Below are 17,659 nucleotides of genomic sequence, written 5' to 3' on the forward strand. Positions count from 1 at the left end.
TATATATTTTACCTCAGGTGTCATCTCTATAGAATTTCTACCACCAGTTCATCTATTGCAGCATTACCTTAGTCCCTTCTGCTCTACCTGCCCATGGTTTTTTTTTAATTTATTTTTTATATATCTGTTTACATTATTGTTCATTTTATAACAATATTTACTCCCCCCCATCATCACCATAGCCCCCCACATTCCACTCTCCTCCTGATCCCTCTCTGTTCCCCTTCCTTGTAGGCTTCTCTGGTTGATAATTGTCTTTTTGTTTTTATATTATTTTGTTTTGCTTTGTATTGTAATAATACACTTTCCCCCCACCCCCATCTTATTTGGTTCTCTTAAATTCCTTCTATAAGTGAAACCATTTGATATTTTTCTTTTTCCTTCTGACTTATTTCACTGAGCATAACTCCAGCTCCATCCATGTTGCTGCAAATGACATGGGCTTATCTTTTTTGATTGCTGAATAGTATTCCATTACACATACACACACACACACACACACACACACCACATCTTCTTGATCCAGTCATTTAAGTTTTGGGCATTTGGGTTGTTTCCAGGATCTACCTATTGTAAGTAGTGCTGCAGTAAACATAGGGATGCATGTATCTTTTTTAATTAGTTTTTATGTCCTTTGGGTAGATCCCTAGGAGTGGAATTGCTGGGTTGTATGGTAGCTCAATTTTAAGTAGTAAGTCTGAGGAATCTCCATACAGCTTTCCATAGTGGTTGTACCAGTTTGCATTCCCACCAGCCATCATCACTGCATCCTTGCCAACATTTGTTGTTGTTTGTTTTTTTTTGATATGGGCCATTCTCACTGGTGTGAGGTGGTATCTCTTCCTACCCGAGTTTTGCATTCTTTCTCTCCCCCACCCCCTGCAGAATGTCTCTGATTTATAGCTATCTGATTATTTTTGTTTTGTTTTGTTGTATTTTAAAATTTTTTTTTCCTAGACCCCTTATTTGGTTTCCCAATATTCCTTCTGTAAGTGAAACCATCTGATATTTTTCTTTTTCTTTCTGACTTACTTCACTGAGCAAAACATTTTAAACATCTCTGTCCTCATACTGGATTATGTTATCTTTTGGCATATAGTCTTTCTTGCTAGAACTTTGAGATTGTCTCCAGACTTGGACTTCTGAGTTCTGGAGTTTTTCAGATCTGGTCTCAGTGTACCACCTTATTTTGTCATTTCACATATTCCATAGTGAATAAGTGGCTGTCATATGCTCTTTAAATTCTGGCCTGGGACTCAGTGAGATTTCCATGAGATTTCCATGGAAATTCTAATCCTGTTGAGTTTCAAAATGTGTAGCAAATTTTACATTGAAGTGAAGAAAAAGACTGAGAAGTTTATCTTCAAATGATTTGGAGAGAATTACCTGTTAATTTTGTGAGGGAGGAGAACAGGGGATGACAATGCCTCCTAAACCTGTCATTACCACATCAGCCACCTTCCCATTGATGAAGCTCTGATTATGACAGCCCATTTTGTATTATTTACTATATATACACTCAACGCTAACAGCCAATGTTAGGATGAGAACACTGGGTCACTTTGCCCCTTTCCTTCAACAAAATATATTTATCCTGAAAGAATGGGGCCTCCCTGGTGGTGTAAGGGGTTAAGACTCAGCACTATGAAACTATCTGCAGCCAGTACAGCATTAGTGATATCCCTAAGCAGGGAACTAATCCACATGGTGCAACAGACCTCTCCTGTGTCACCTTCTGCTCAACAGTGTGTATATCAATCAGTTCCTCCTGTTCTACACCCAACTCTGTCTCTGGTGAATCCTCTCACGGCCTCCCCAGACACATACACCTCTGGCCTGTACCTCAGCTCTTGTACGCATAAATAAATAAATCTTTTGAAAATGATAAAATCAAGAATGTGCTTCATGTAAACCATCTCTCTGGTTGGTTGAAAGTAAACCTTGTGGTATTGAATAATTTGTGTTTTTCTAGCATCACTGGTGTGGAAGCATTTCTCCTTTTATTTATTTATTTTTAAAAGATTTACATATTTATGCATACATAACTGGGGTGCAGGCCAGAGGTACAGGGGTGGTGAAAGGATTTACCAGAGACAGAGTGGGGAGCAGAACAGGCTGACTGACAAAGTAACTGCTGAGGGAAGCAGCGGGCGAGACACGGGAGGTCTGCCAACTTCTGCCATGTGGATCACTTCTCTGGCCAGGGATAGAACTCATGCTGAAGCAGTTGCAGCTAGCTTCGTAGTGCTGTGCTTTAACCCGTTGCACCACCAGGGAGGGCCACATTTCCCCTTTTCAAGTAAAAATAATCCTACATGAAAAAACGAGGGTATGTGGAAATATGATCTGAGCAAGTGTGGCATGTTCCAAGAAATACGGAAATAAAACATGGTTCTGGATTTCATTCTTACTTTTTTCTTGAAAGGACCTAATGACTTAAATTACCATAGATTATTTCAATACTTTAGAGGTGTAAAATGACTTTTCCAGATTATCTAAGTCAACTACTTTATTTTCACATTGGGAAACTAAGGCCCAAAATAGGGGACTTGACAATGCTTAATTTCACATGGATAATGAAAAGAAGAACCAAGACCTCAGGAATTATGGTTTCTCCTGTTATTCTGTAGTTCACAGCTGTTTTTCATGGCACCTAGCTTTTGCAAAGTTATTTATTCCATTGGATATAAATGGTTTTTTTTTTTTTTTCATTTTTTTATGACCTCACTTTATGGTGGAGCTTTACTCTGAAGAGAATTAGTTCTTATTGATATTGAGAAATTGGGCTTTTTCCTGTAAGCCTGATCAGCATTGAAAAGATGGAGAATTTCGCCCTCTAGTGCACAGCTAACTAAAGTGCAACCATTTGTCCAAAATTTTTTATTACCAAGGAACCTCTTGTTACAGGAAGTGGATATAAAAATGGAGAGGTAATGAGTAGATGTGATCCAGTGTGACAAACTACTGGCTGTGTTTTCTCTTTATGCCGTGATTTTCGGGAGACCTCAGGTTACCCTGCCTTAGGTTCTCTTAAATTGTTGCCTAATGGCTTTTATTTTCAAGTATATGTGACATTTATTGCAAGCTTCTAGCAAACGCTATTTAAAAAAAGCTTCTTAGGATCTTGCTATTTTATTTCGTTCTTATAAGCTTTATTACAATTAATGTACATCTCTCTGTTCTGTATCACTTATACTCTTGTCAGGGTGCCTTCCTTCCTGTTCATAATGACCTTTAAAAAAAGTCATTCAAACTGCAATTCAGAAAGTTGTTTTTTATTTCTTCATCTACTCTGTAGAGTAATAATCATTTTTTTCATGCATATTTCTCATAATTGGAGGCAATAGTTAAACTTGTGCTTTTTTGTATTTTGAGTTAGTTGAATGGCAGTTCCTGAGCCTTTGATTTTCTTAGGTTTTATTTTTTGCACACACAAAAAAGTGTAGTCAAGTTTAAGATAACTGCTTGATCTCTCTTCTGTAAAGACACTTCATGTGTTTATTTTTCAGATTCAAGTTTAGGGCTTTTTCAAAAGTAAAGTGTCTGAGGTGAACCATCACTGGCAAGTTAGAATTAGAGGCATGTTGACTGGATTAAAAAGATGTGCTACATATATACAATGGAATATTACTCAGCAACCAAAAAAAAGAAACACATGTCTTTTGCAGCAACTTGGATGGAGCTGGAAAAGATCATGCTTAGTGAGATAAGCCAGAAAGAAAAAGAAAATTACCGGATGGTTTCACTCATAGTGGGAGTATAATGGACCAGGCGAGAAAATAATAAGAATAATGAACAGTCATATACCAGAGACATTTTGTGGGGGTGGAGTGAGGAATGAGATCAAGTGGGAGGGGTGGCGGGGAGGGAAGTGCACGGGACTATGGTGATATCACACGGGTGACTTGGTGATGGGAAACCCACAAGGATTAAAATTGAGATTTAAAAAATGTACAAAATGGGCCCTCGCTGGTGGCACAGCGGGTTAAAGCACTGCACTGAGACGCTAAAGCCACTTCCGCATGAGTTCGATTCCCGCCTGCCCCGGAGGTGACCACATGGTGTGGCAGACCTCTCCTGACCCACCCGCTGCTCCCCTCAGCAGTGTACTTCGTCAATCTGCCTGTTCTGTTCCCCGCTCTGTCTCTGGTGAAGCCTCTCACCACCCCTGAGCCTCTGGCCTGTACCCCAGTTCTGTATGTACAAATAAAAAAATCTTAAAAAAAAAAATGTACAAAATAATGTAAAAATAAGCTATTATATTTATAAAAAAAAAAAGAATTGGAGGTATGTACTCATCTGACAACCAAAGAATATATGGGATGTTTTCTGATATGCATTAACAGTTTTCATTAATTGCAATTCTTTTTTTTATAACAGTTTATTTTTACATCATTTTGTACATTTTTTTATTTTTTCATCTCAATTGTAATCCCCATGGGTTTCCCATCACCGAGTCACCCGTGTGCCATCACCATAGTCCTGTGCACTTCCCTCCCCAACCCCCCATTTTTGATCCCATTCCCCACTAATTGCAATTCTTAACCGTTTTCGTCTTCCCAATTAAAAGAAGGAAAAAACCATCAACTTGTTTTACCCAATAAACTCCCAGAATGCAAGCATCCTGCTAATGTGCCTATATATAGCACCTTAATAATAAATTAAACTTTTTTCTTTAGGTAGCCGTGGAACATGGTACAAATGGAATGAAACCAAGAAAGTATGCATTGGTGTTTGCTTATATAAAACTAACCTTTAAGTGTTCAATTTTCTGATTACAAAATGCTAGGCATTCTGCAGCTTGGGTCTTTGCAGGTTTAGCTATGATGGATTGTTTTAATCAGCTGTTTAATCTGCTGCTCACTTTTCCTAATGGTAACCAAAGAATAATGGTAGCCCAAACACTGGAAATAACATTTCATTTAAGTTATCTTACTTTCAGGGAGGCAGCAGTGAGTGGAGGTGATTACTTACTGTTTAGTTGCTCTTTTCACTTGATACTTATTGCTAGTGGCAGACCTAAGCAAAGGAAATAGGCATTGTTCTTTATTTTTATCTAAAACACTACCACTACCCTGGTTTTGATATACAAGAATTAGTAAGCAGAACCTTTCCAGAGCAAAATTTTCTGAAGGGATTACTTGGTTTTGAACCCCTCTCTGTTTTAATAACTGCAAACATAATGTGTGATCTGTCTTCCCTTTTAGAGCAAAGCCGGAGGGATGATTTGGAAGCCCTAGGCCATATGTTCATGTATTTTCTTCGAGGCAGTCTACCCTGGCAAGGACTCAAGGTATCCTTAAAAGTGCTCAGTGGGGGGCTTTGTTTCAGCCCTTAGTTGTTAATGAAAGAGATGCTGGTTTGAAGTATAAGAAGCGCAAAGGGGAAGATGGCTACAGAGATGAAACGTGGGACTAGTTACTTTAGTGTCTACTCTAAATGCTCACTTGGTCTTCTATTAATCCTCTTTCTTGTGTTTTGGTTTTCCATCTCTTCTCTCACCCTCCCAGCCGTGGCAGTGCTGCTTTTCTCTGTGTGTCAGTATTTTTCTTCCATTGCCATTGTGTGGCAGGGAGAGTGTTCCCAATGTGTTGGCAATTTCTGGAACAAATTGATGACAGCAGCTGCTATGCATTTTAACAGCAAGGCCAGCAGGGCTGGGTGTGGCTCTAAGGGGAATTGGAAAATATGTGTTCATTCTAAGTAGGCTAAGGGCCCATCTAAACTACAATGAAAATTCAAGCTACCATCACTGTTCAAGTGTTTTATTGAATAAATGCCTGTGCAGACAATAGCTATTTCATGTGAAACAAGTAATTTAAATAGCCTCCTTTAGGTAGGTATCAGTACAGTACATTTGTGTCAAAGTTAACTTTTAATTATAAGTATTGAAATTATTTTGTGCCTCTGGCTGTTAGATTAGGAAATGGTACACTTCTAATCCATTTTAAGTCCCATTATGTAGTTAAATATGAGACATATTTTTTGACTTGTAATTTATTTCAACATGTTAATATAGAAAGAAGATTAATCAGTAGCTTTGGGTACTCCTCCACCCCCTCCTTCCCTCTAGAGGGGCAGAATGATTCATTTTGCTGTGCTTTCTAGGACATTCCAAAAAGTAAGGCTTCTTTCTACCCCTCCCCTTGAAAGATATTTTTTCTTTGCTTTTTAGTTTTTCTCCCTGTATCTCCATGGTTTTTTCCTAATTGTATTTATTTTTTTAATTATTATTATTATTATTATTATTTTATTTTACAAAAGTTTATTTTTACATCATTTTGTACATTTTTTTTTCCATCTCAATTGTAATCCCCGCGGGTTTCCCATCACCAAGTCACCTAATTGTTATTATTTTTTATTTAAAAAATTTTTTTAGATTTATTTTATTTGTACAGAACTGGGGTACAGGCCAGAGATGCGGAGGGTGAGAGGATTCACCAGAGACAGAGTGGGGTGCAGAACAGGCTGATCGACAAAGTACACTGCTGAGGGGAGCAGAGGGCGGTCAGGAGAGGTCTGCCTCCCCATGTGGATCTCCTCCAGGGCAGTCAGGGATCAAACAGGCTTAAGCTTCTTTGTGCTGTGCTGTGCTCCCGCTGCTCCACCAGGGAGGGCCCAGGGAGGGCCGTATTTATGTTCTTATTGACAGCTGTCATTGCCACCTCCTATTTGTCCCATCATATAGCCAGACAGTGCTTTTGTGTGTTACTGCTTAAACTTTCTCATGGTCCATGGATTTTTTTTTTAGTGGTAGTTGTGATGTAAAATTTCTTCAGCTTTACAACACTATTGCTTAAAATTGGGTGCAGCATACTAGAACCTCATGAGAATCCCTAGAGAACACTGTTGGTCTGAGTTCTGGAGCCCTCTCTACAGTCATGAGCATACCAGACTTGGCTGCTTTGAGCCTCTGACATATGTCAAACCTGTTAGTCATGCCTGTATCAAAAATAACTTTTCCCCTCTGAAAACACATTGTGAAAAGACATTGATCTTGTTATATTTTCAGTTTAACTTCTCAATAAATACATAGTACAACCACCTATCTGCACCACTAGAATTAGCAATATTTTTAGTCTTTTCATAGACTTGATCTAAGAAGAGAAAGGCTAACTCACTACTTAACCCTAGTGACCCACAGGATTACTAAGAGAGTACTAAGCTTCTGCAGTCCCAGAATATTGCTACCTAATATTTTTATTATCCTAATTATTCATCTCATTATATTTGTTGGTATTTGAGACTACCGAATATATTTACAAGCTTTCCAGAATAGAGCAAATGTTTATATATACATAAATACATCATCCCTACTACATTTCTTATTTGTTAGTGATAGAGGAAAGTTTGAGTGAAACAGTCATTGTGTCCCCAAATATTTTGGACCTCCCATAGTTACCGCCTCTTTCCAAATAGTTTTTTCTCTTTACTCTCTACAGGCTGATACATTGAAAGAGAGATATCAGAAGATCGGTGACACCAAAAGGAATACTCCCATTGAAGCTCTCTGTGAAAACTTTCCAGGTAGGATGCTTAAAAGACATAGCCAGTGTGACTGAAACTTAGAAGTAGGTGGCAACCATGACCTGCATCTCTAGATAAGAACATCCTCCCTCTGATTTGTATTTCCTTTTATTGTTACCTAGACCAAGATAGGTTTTATCACTTCTTTTGATCCACACAGAAAATAGCTGTCAAATAGTTTGCACAAATATTTATTGCTTGACCCAGGGCTTTTCCCCATGGAAGCTTTCAGCTAATGAGATGACCTTTCACCTCTCTTTTAACAGAGGAGATGGCAACCTACCTGCGATATGTCAGGCGATTAGACTTCTTTGAAAAGCCTGATTATGAGTATTTACGGACTCTTTTCACAGACCTCTTTGAAAGGAAAGGCTATACTTTTGACTACGCCTATGATTGGGTCGGGAGGCCTATTGTAAGTATCCTCTTTTTACCTCCTCATGTCAGGCCAGCACTATCCCACCCCTTTGGATTTGCCAGATTTTTTGCTTAAATCTTTGGGAAAATAATTCCTTTGACTATACACTTTACATTTGCCTGTCTTTTCAGGGTGATGGCATAGTTTGCTTTTACTAGCAGTAGCAAATAGGAATAAGTTCTTTTTTTTTTTTAAGATTGTCACCAGTATGTCCTAAAATACCAGAATCCCATATATTCTTTTAGGGTGTTTCACTTCTGTAGGGTTGGAACCCAGCTCATTAAGAAACTTCCAAATTTGCTTATCTGATCAGGGTTCTGTAGGGCCTGAGTTATATTAAAAAAAACACCACGACAGGACAGTTGTTTTCATTTATTTATTCCCTAAAGATAAGCTACTCTAGAATAAACTTTTAGAGCTACATGTCTTTTTGCAGGTATGCAAACTGAGATGACAGGAGGATTTGAAACTGCTCTTGGGAGCTGAAAATTATAATATACTATCATTTGCAGAGGCATTCAATTGGACCTGTTCTCCCCATTTGACTGACTGTTATGTTTTCCCAGCCTACTCCAGTAGGGTCAGTTCATGTAGATTCTGGTGCATCTGCAATAACTCGAGAAAGCCACACACACAGGGATCGGCCATCACAACAGCAGCCTCTAAGAAATCAGGTGTGTATGGGATTCTTGTTTCAGACATTTCCCGTTTTCATGGCTAATAGTAAAACCCAAATTCTTCAGCTTTTTTGTTTAAATCTACTTTAAAGGCAAACGGCTTGCCCCTGGTGTGGTGGGGCATCTCTCTGGATTGTGTAACAGCACTGAGATACGACTAGGTGCCTTGCATGAGACATTCAACCTAGAGAATCTGGGCCTGTTACAACCTGTTGGCTGATAAAAGACCTGACTCTTTCAGTTAGGGCCTAACTCTTTGAGTTAGGACTTGAGGCAGCCTCCGACAGACCCAGAGGATATACAGGGTTGCCCACTTTGGGTATCACCTATAGTTGAGTGTGGTGCTCTTGCCATTGATGGTTTTTCCTTGCTGGTTAAGGATGGGGCATTTGGACTTCTAGCTGACGTAGACATGCACTGGTACTTCTACCCCACCTTTGTCCCTGTACCCAGGTTAGCTAAGAGCTAGCTAAGATCTGCACTGGACCTGCAATGATGACTCAGCATTGGTTTAGGTCACTCCAGAAGAGGAAACCATCTTTCCAGTGTTCATTGTTTGGGGAACTAGTGATCTGAATGGGAGGCCTATCTCAGCCTAAAGATACATAAGAAAAAAATCGACAGATCTGACAAATTTGAGAAAAGCGGAACAGAGAAGTAAATATGACAATGTTTTTGTCTTTATGTTACATGCATTGTTTTGTTTTGGACTGGTAATTATCTTTATTTATTTAATTTTATTTTTTAATATATTCATTATATCGTCCTTCATTTTTGTACAATGTATGGTTTCCCCATGAAGTTCCACCACCAATTCACCCGTGCACCATCACCATAGTCCCTTGTGCTCTTTGCACGACTGTCCTGGTCCTTCTCCCTCTTCCTCTCCTACAGAATGTCTCTGCTCTATAGTTGCCTGACGATTTTGATTTTTACTTATGATAGTTACTTTTTCCCCTTGATTCCTTATTTGTTTCCTCTACAGTCCTCCTATCAGTGAGACCATTTGTTATTTTCCCTTTTTTTCTGGCTTATTTCAGAGCATAATCCTTTTCAGCTCCATCCATTTCCTGTAAAAGGCATGAGTTTATTCTTTTTTGATCACCAAGTTATAGTCCATTATGTAAATATACCACATCTTCTTGATCCAGTCATCTATTTTTGGGCAGCTGGGTTGCTTGTATAGCTTACCTGTTATAAATTGTATCACATATATTGCTAAGAGAAAAATGAGGATTTTGGTAAATGTATGTACACAAACATATCTACACACATACTATGTACACATACACATAACCATCAGCACTTATCAAATTAGTCTGTTCTCCCTTACCTGGACCTCTCTTTTTTGTTCACAGTCATTTTTTGAGTTAAATGAAAAATTACATCATCTCATAGATGTAGGGGTTGAAGTGCATATGTCAAAAATACTATATAGATGTATATGTTCTCACACACACACACACACACACATGCACACATAGTGAATTACATAAACAAGTATCGGTAGACACACCAATAAACATTATTCTCAGCAACATGTGTAATTTGGTGGGTAGGGGAAAAATACGTAAAGGAAAGAATTCTGTTGCTAGGATTTTTCAGCCTGAATAAGTAGGAAGTAGTTGTAAAAGTTGGAGGAGAAACTTGGAGTTCAAATTTAGATGTCTTCAATTTGAAATACAATACTGTCAGTATATTTGAGTTGAAGATAGCTATCAGGAAGATGATGGCTCTCAAAAGAGCTAGAGAGATATTTGGAAATCAAGGCATAGAGATGACATTGATGGTAATGCCTAAAGCGCCTCCTTATTCTGGGTGAACCTGCCCATCAGTCATGAGTTAGTGGTACACAGGAGGATTTGCAGGCTGTTTAGTCCCATACTTAGACAAGGAGGAGAGAGTAGGTTTTACTTTATCCCAAGACTACCTTTTTGGGTCCTCATCTTTCTCAGATACGTAAGTCTCATAAAGGCAGAAGTTTTTGTTGTGTTCACCTCTATATCTAACACCTAAAACAATGTTTGCAGCATTAGGCACTTGATAAATAATTGTTTGAATTATTAATCTGTCAAATTACGATTGTAGGTGAAACCTGTTTTTTTTTTTTTAAATACAGACTTTTATTTTACCTTCTATGAAAAACAAATTTTAAACTTTGCTTCCTACTTATTTTCATTCCCCCAAGAACCATTCTGTCTTGTTTGGCAGCCAGAATAGAGCTAAGTTATCTGTTGAAGGGGAGGGATGGAAAAAAAACACAGCATGTTCTTGCTGCAAAGTAAGCTTCCTTGATTGTAATAATTCTCCTCTGCCATTAGGATGAGAACTTTGCTTTGGTGGCCTAGATTGCAGGTATGTTGAATTGAATACTATTTGGTTCTTAGGTACAGTAATAGACCCCAAGTATGGTTTTCAAAGGATACATTTAAACTCATCTATATAAGACCTGATTTTTAAACTATTTTAAGGGCCTCCCTGTTGATGTAATGGTTAAGTCTCAGCACTGTCACCTTCACCCCTGAGTTCCATCCCCAGCCAAGGAGCTAACCCACATATGGCACCCCAGACCTCTCCTGTCTTGCCCACTGCTCCCCTTAGTTGCTCCCCTTAGCTGCATATTTCAGTAAATCTGCCTGTTCTGTTCCTTAGTCTGTTTTTGGTGAATCATTTCACCACCCCTGACCCCACACCTCTGGCCTACACCCCAGTTATTCTATGCATAAATAAATAAAAAATAAATCTTTTTTAAAATGTTTTATAGCATGTACTAATAACATTTTCTTAACACTCCTCTCATAGAGGAGTGTGGTTAAATCATAAGTTTGGGTACAGTGAATATTTCTTTTTTTTTTCCTAAAGATTAATTTATTTGTACATACAGAACTGGGTTACTGGCCAGAGGTGCAGGGGCGGTGAGAGGATTCACCAGAGACAGAGTGAAGAGCAGTGAATATTTCTTAAAGCTAGAGCCATTCAGAAAGATTCCAATTGGGTTAGCTTTCTCCATCATTCTATCAGTTGGCATTTGTCCTTTCCCAGTTCCATGAATAGCAGATGTTCACCTGGTGGTTTCTCTGGCTCCTCTCTAAAGAACTCTGCATTACCATCCAGATAATGAAAACTTTAATAATTCTGCCTATTTCTGCCTGCCAAATTTTTCTTTGTATTCTAATCAGATTCAATCAAGAAGTAAGCCCTGCTGGTATCCAGAGATCTAATATTAGAGTGCAATTATCACACTGTCATAGGTATTCATTGTGCTTTTTCAACACATTAAACATAGTCTATTGTGTTCACTGGAATGTGCGTGCAGCAATATGCTTCTCTTTCAGAATGTAAAATCTAAGTCTGTAACAGCCCTTACACAGGTAAATGCCACACAAATGTACACTACCATGGCTCAGCAATTAGGATAGTTTCCTTTTTCTCCCACTGACCCCTTTCATTTAGCAATTGTGAAGCAATTATGTGAATCAAGGGTACTTTTCCTTTAAAAGGTTAGGGAAAATAGTTCTGTTCTGAGAATATTAACTCTTCTCATCAAGAACTATTAAACTATGTCAGACATGTATTCTATCCTTGATAATATTGAACCCTCAAAAATTACTTATTTATTTTTATAAACACAGCTATGTTTAAAGAGCTTGTTTTTGTAATTTTCTACTACATGAACTGTTCTCTTGAATCAGATCAGTAAAGCTGATCCTTTATCCTTCTAGGAGAACCATATTTAAATTATCTCAGTATCTTATAAACACACACACATACAAATAAAACTTAAAAGGGTCAAATCATAACTGAGTTCTGAAGAAGATAGGCCCCCGGTAAAAAAGTGGTTTGAATTCTTTATATCTAGATGCTAAGGGAATATAACAGCTTTAGAAAAATACTGTTTTAGTGCCATCATGTGCTTGCTTGATGACATTTGTCGTGAATACAGCTTTTCCAAAAGGAAGATCAGGCCATATTGCCAAGTAACCAAGATGACCAGAGATAATCATAATAAATTGGGTATCTTTTATCATTTTGTTTTTGGAAGTTCTGTAGTCTTAGAAAAACAAAAGCTAATTAATTCTACATAATACTGCTTTGTTTTCAGCAAAGTTCAGGATTTGCTCATTGAAGGGACGGATAAGGCTGCTCAGTGATAAATTGTCTCTTTCTGATCTATGTGTAATTTACTAATTTGCAGAGCAGGAGCTTAGGTGTAGAGATTGAACATGATATCCCTGTCACTCTCCAGCATAGAGCTTTATGCAGAATGGTGCTGTTCCTCCTTGTTTTCTGAAACCTTGACTCCAGGGGGGGGATCATTGAAACAAGCAAGTACAAAGCTGAAAATAAAATCGTCTTTGCTTCTTCTGTTCTATCACCTAGTCAGAGCTGCTTGCTTCTGCTCTTAATTATGTTACATATTAAACAGTCTTTTCTGTCTGTGTTCATTTTTTAGCATTTTGTATTTCAATAAATACCATGGTCTAAAACATCTCATACAGAGGGTCTTGATGATTCTGAAGTAATCCTACTTAGATAAATCATCATTCTTTAAGGGAGTGAGTTGTCTCACATCATTTTGAGTAGGGTTGGAGCAGGATTTGTGTAGAGAATTGGAAGCCTCTAGAGTGGTTCCTGTGATTTTACTTAGAGATTCACAGAAGTGATCGTCTTGTCTGTAGGACTACATAGTATTCGGCATGAGAATAATTCCTTCCATATTTTTGCCAATTATTTTAAACATCCTAATATTTAATCATATCTGTAGAATGCAGAAAGTCACTGTATACATACTGAATTGCATGAAATAATCCCTTATTAGTATAAGAAAATTGGTTCCATTCATGAGATTAATAGAAGGACGTTTCAAATTCTGTTACAACATACACTTTGATAACCTTGTCAGCTTTTTTTCCATTTCAGATTTATTGCTTATTTACCAAAAAAGTTATTTTTTTTCTTTAAGGTACTCATTTACCATTATTCCTATCTAATTCTTTCTTTATCTTACTCATACTATCTTTAAAAAGTTTTTTTTTTTTTTAATGTGGGTGTGTGGTAGAACAAAATGAGATCTTGTGTTTCTATTGCTAACCTCTTAGTACTATTCTGTCTCCATTATTGTTAATTATACTTGAACACTAATTATGAAGAAGACCTGGATGGTTGACATGGGAGGTCAAAATGTTCTGTACAGCTGTCAACTTTAAAAGTGTTTTTGGAGTCTAGAAACCCACACTTATGGACAGTTAATTTACCAAAAGGGGGCCAAGAGTATAAAATGTACAAAAGAACGATTCTCTAACAAGTGGTGCTGAGAAAATAATAGCCATACACAAAAGAAGGAAACGAGATCACTGTCTAAAACCATATACTCACATGGCATAAGACTTGGCTGTAGGACTTGAAATCATAAAATACAGAGGCAAAGTACTCTAAAACATTGGTGTCAGGGGAGTCTTTGGGAACTTAACTCCAACAGCAAGGGAACTATAAACAAAAGTAAATGGGACAGACTACATTAGACTAACTGCGCAGTGAAAGAAATTGTCATAAACGAATAGATGCCTACTAAGTGGGGGAAATTGTCTCACATAATACATCTGACAAAGGGCTAATGTCCAAGATAAAGAAAGAACTCATACAACTCAACAAGAAAACAAACAGCTCAGCTAAAAAATGGGCAGAAGAGGTAGGCAGATACTTCTCTAAAGAAGACATACAGATGGCCAGTAGGTACATGAAAAAATGTTTGTCATCAGGGAAATACAAATCAAATCAAAATGGAATACCACCTCACTCCTGTGAGAATGTTCCTTGTCAAAACACCAGTAGCACCAAGTGCTGGCAAGGGTGTAGAGAAGACACATTGATGGAAATGTAGACTGATCCAGCCCTTATGAAAACAGTATGGCGATTTCTAGGAAATATTAAAAGTAAATCTACCTGAAAATAAATAAAATTAGAATTGCTTTATAACAAAGCAATCCCACTCCTACATACCTATCCCAAGAACACAAAAACACTAATTTGAAGCAACATAAGCATGCACTCCTATTGTAGCACTATCTACAGTAGCAAAGTAATAGGAACAACCTCAGTGTTCAATAAAAGATGAGTAGATTAAAGAAGTGGCGTTTGGTGTATATGCAACACACATACATACACACACAACAGAATACTTAGCTTAAAAAAAAGATGAAATCTTGTCATTTCTCATATGTCTAGAGCTGAAGGAGCTTATGCTAAATGAAATAAGTTAAAAGGACAAAGACAAATACCCCATGATTTCACTCATAAGTGGAATTTAGGAAAACAGTACAAAGGAACTGACAAAAGTAAATCTGAACAAATTCTAGGAATATGACTGCATAGAGACTTCTATGTGGGGAGGGTTAGTCAAAGGGGGGAGAGAAGATTGTTTTTGGTGGAAGATTATGGGTGTTTTGGTGGTGGGCTTGGTGTTGTGACATATCTCTTAACTCATAGAATGTTGAAACCTATATCCCCAACTCATAGAATGTTGAAAACCATTGTTACTTCAATAAAATAATACAATTTTCCAAAAGATTTAAAAAAGTATTTTGGGCATCATAACATGAAATGAAAATATAATCAAAATTAATTAATTGTAATAAATTTTTACAAAGAATAGGAACTGGTGATTAATTTGCTACAACAGGAGAAAGACATTTACCTATCTCCAATAAGGATTTGAAATAACTTCCAAGCAATAAGTAAGAGTATTTTCAGACTATATTTTCTTGCCCTCTTACTAGTGTCATTCTCACCACAGTCTGTCCACTTGTCCCTTCCAAATGAGTGCTGCAAGAGATTTGTGCTGTCCTGAGTACAGGGGATGGTTTTTATTTAAAAAAAAACAAAAAAAAACAGGTTTCTGTGTTTTCCTTTAAGATATTTTGCTGGTTTTGCAAAAACGAGTGTTGAATTGCTGCTTCCCCCATTGACCTACTGCATTAAGCATTTCCCTATAGCTAATACAGTCACAACTTAAGATTTTAAAGCATTCCCCCAAGGAATTCCCACTACCTGCCGATTCTGGCTCCTGCCTTTGGGGACTTAGATACATCATCCAGACCTTTTCTTTTTAAGTAATGCAGAGTGATTATTTTGTTGAAAGACTCTTTTAGCCATGGAATTCCTGATTAGCTTTTTAGACAGATGAGTGCATGATCGATCTTAAATAGGTAGGGTTTCATGCCAGTCTGCTCTGCTGGTTTACTAAGTATAACAATGATAGTTCCTGTGCTGGTTGTGTGTATTCATAACCCCTCTGTAAACATAATTGCTTACACTACTTTTCAAGGGACGGTACGCTTGTAGAATATGGCAGTTGTCGACATTACTTGGTTTCGCCTATTTTCTACATACTTAATTGCTTTCTGAAACTAATATGACCATTTTCATGAGTCAACATCTTTATACCAGTCTAAGCTTTATATGAAAAAATAATTCTCCAAGGAGTGAACCAACAGCATCAGATTTCATGCATGCCACTTGATTTTGCTACACTCATTGGATATAGAAGGCACTGGAGGGTAATATTGTGGTGCAGTGTGTTCTTCATCACATTGGAAGCACTTATGATATAATATGCAATGTTAGCTCCCTCTTAAAAATGTGCTGAGAATGGAGTGGAGTGTGACTTTTAAGTCTTTGGAAAATGTCTTGTTATTTTTTTGTAGATGAAAATCTTAATTCTTCAAAAAAGTTGCTTAGCTAAAATTGTTTAGTTGCTATAAACAAGTATGTAGTCCTATACATCAGAGAGTAGCATCAAACCAGACTCTATATATCTGTAAAAGAAAGAAATGAGAGTTGATCAGCTGCCCAGGATTTTGTTAAATTTAAAAGCACATCAGTGTTTTATGTACATTTTTTGGTCTTCTCAAGTGTATCTACCTTAAAAGCAAATGCAAGACAGAGAACCTTTATGAGACAACTAACATTGTATTAATCATGTGTCATCGAACTCAAAACAACACTAAATAACTTGTAAAAGTCTGAATATTTTTAAAACATTACGCATATATATATATTTTTATAACTGACAGTAATTTAGGTGCTCACATATTACAAAACAAAAAAGTCCTCTAGAGAGAACAAAAAAGGCTATCACTAACAGATATTAGTTATAAATATTCTAATACTAGAGTAGATTTATTCTCAAATCTCTAGTAGTGAAAATAAATGAGATTAAGTCCCCTCCAGACATAGACACAACCAATAAGTTTATAACATAGTTATCATTATGTTTTATACTGCAGTCTTACTTTAAGAAATGAAACATTTTGATGGCCCTCCCTGGTGGCAAAATGGGGTAAAGCACGTACTATGCAGTGATCTGAGCCACTACAGCACGAGCTCAATTCCTGGCCAGGAAGGTGACCCATGAACATGGCAGAGCTCTCCTGACCTGCTCCCATCAGCAGTGGATTTCAGTATATCTGCCTCTTCTGCTCCCCACACTGTCTCTAGTGAATTCATTCATCCCCTGCACCTCTGGCTATACCCTAGTTCTTGTGTGCATAAATAAATCTTTAGGGGAAAAAAAGAAAGAAAGAAAACAACTGAACTTCTGTTGGCAGAAATAATTAGAAGGGGATAATATCTTGGGTAGCTTTCATTCTCTTGAATATGACTAGCAGCTAAAACCACATCCCCCATTTGTGAGCCGGTAAGCACTCAAGTTAGTGTATAGCTGCCTTCTTACAGAATATGCTCAATTCCCTTAGTAATATCAGCAAAATGGCCAGAATCCTTTAAAGAGCTGTTCCTCATGTGCCTTTTAATATTCCATTAATAAAGAAGATAAGTAAGTTATAGCTGGTATATGAGACATTTTAGTGACTTATAGATGAGCTTAAACAGTTCTTGTCAATGAGATTCAGAAGAAGGAGAGTGAATGAAACCTCAAACCACTGCTTCACTCTTCTTTTTTGTAGAATACATTTATAGCTCTGAACATTTCTTAGATTTATAGCATCCTGACTTGTTTTCATGCAGAGCAGCAATATCA

At 37.4% G+C, this 17,659-nt stretch overlaps 1 protein-coding gene across 2 annotated transcripts in view; it reads left to right on the forward strand.

The window, feature by feature from the left end:
- CSNK1G1 (casein kinase 1, gamma 1) overlaps positions 1-17,659 on the forward strand; it is a 137,197-nt gene that overhangs the window by 98,628 nt on the left and 20,910 nt on the right. For both annotated transcript variants that reach the window (XM_004687687.2, XM_012728718.1), the window contains exons 7-10: positions 5,208-5,293; positions 7,443-7,527; positions 7,794-7,942; positions 8,512-8,619. In XM_004687687.2, coding sequence (XP_004687744.1) covers positions 5,208-5,293; positions 7,443-7,527; positions 7,794-7,942; positions 8,512-8,619 — 428 coding nt within the window. The remainder of the gene's footprint in view (positions 1-5,207; positions 5,294-7,442; positions 7,528-7,793; positions 7,943-8,511; positions 8,620-17,659) is intronic.

Source organism: Condylura cristata, unplaced genomic scaffold (assembly GCF_000260355.1).
Source record: "Condylura cristata isolate star-nosed mole 26May11 unplaced genomic scaffold, ConCri1.0 scaffold00023, whole genome shotgun sequence".
NCBI lineage: Eukaryota > Metazoa > Chordata > Mammalia > Eulipotyphla > Talpidae > Condylura > Condylura cristata.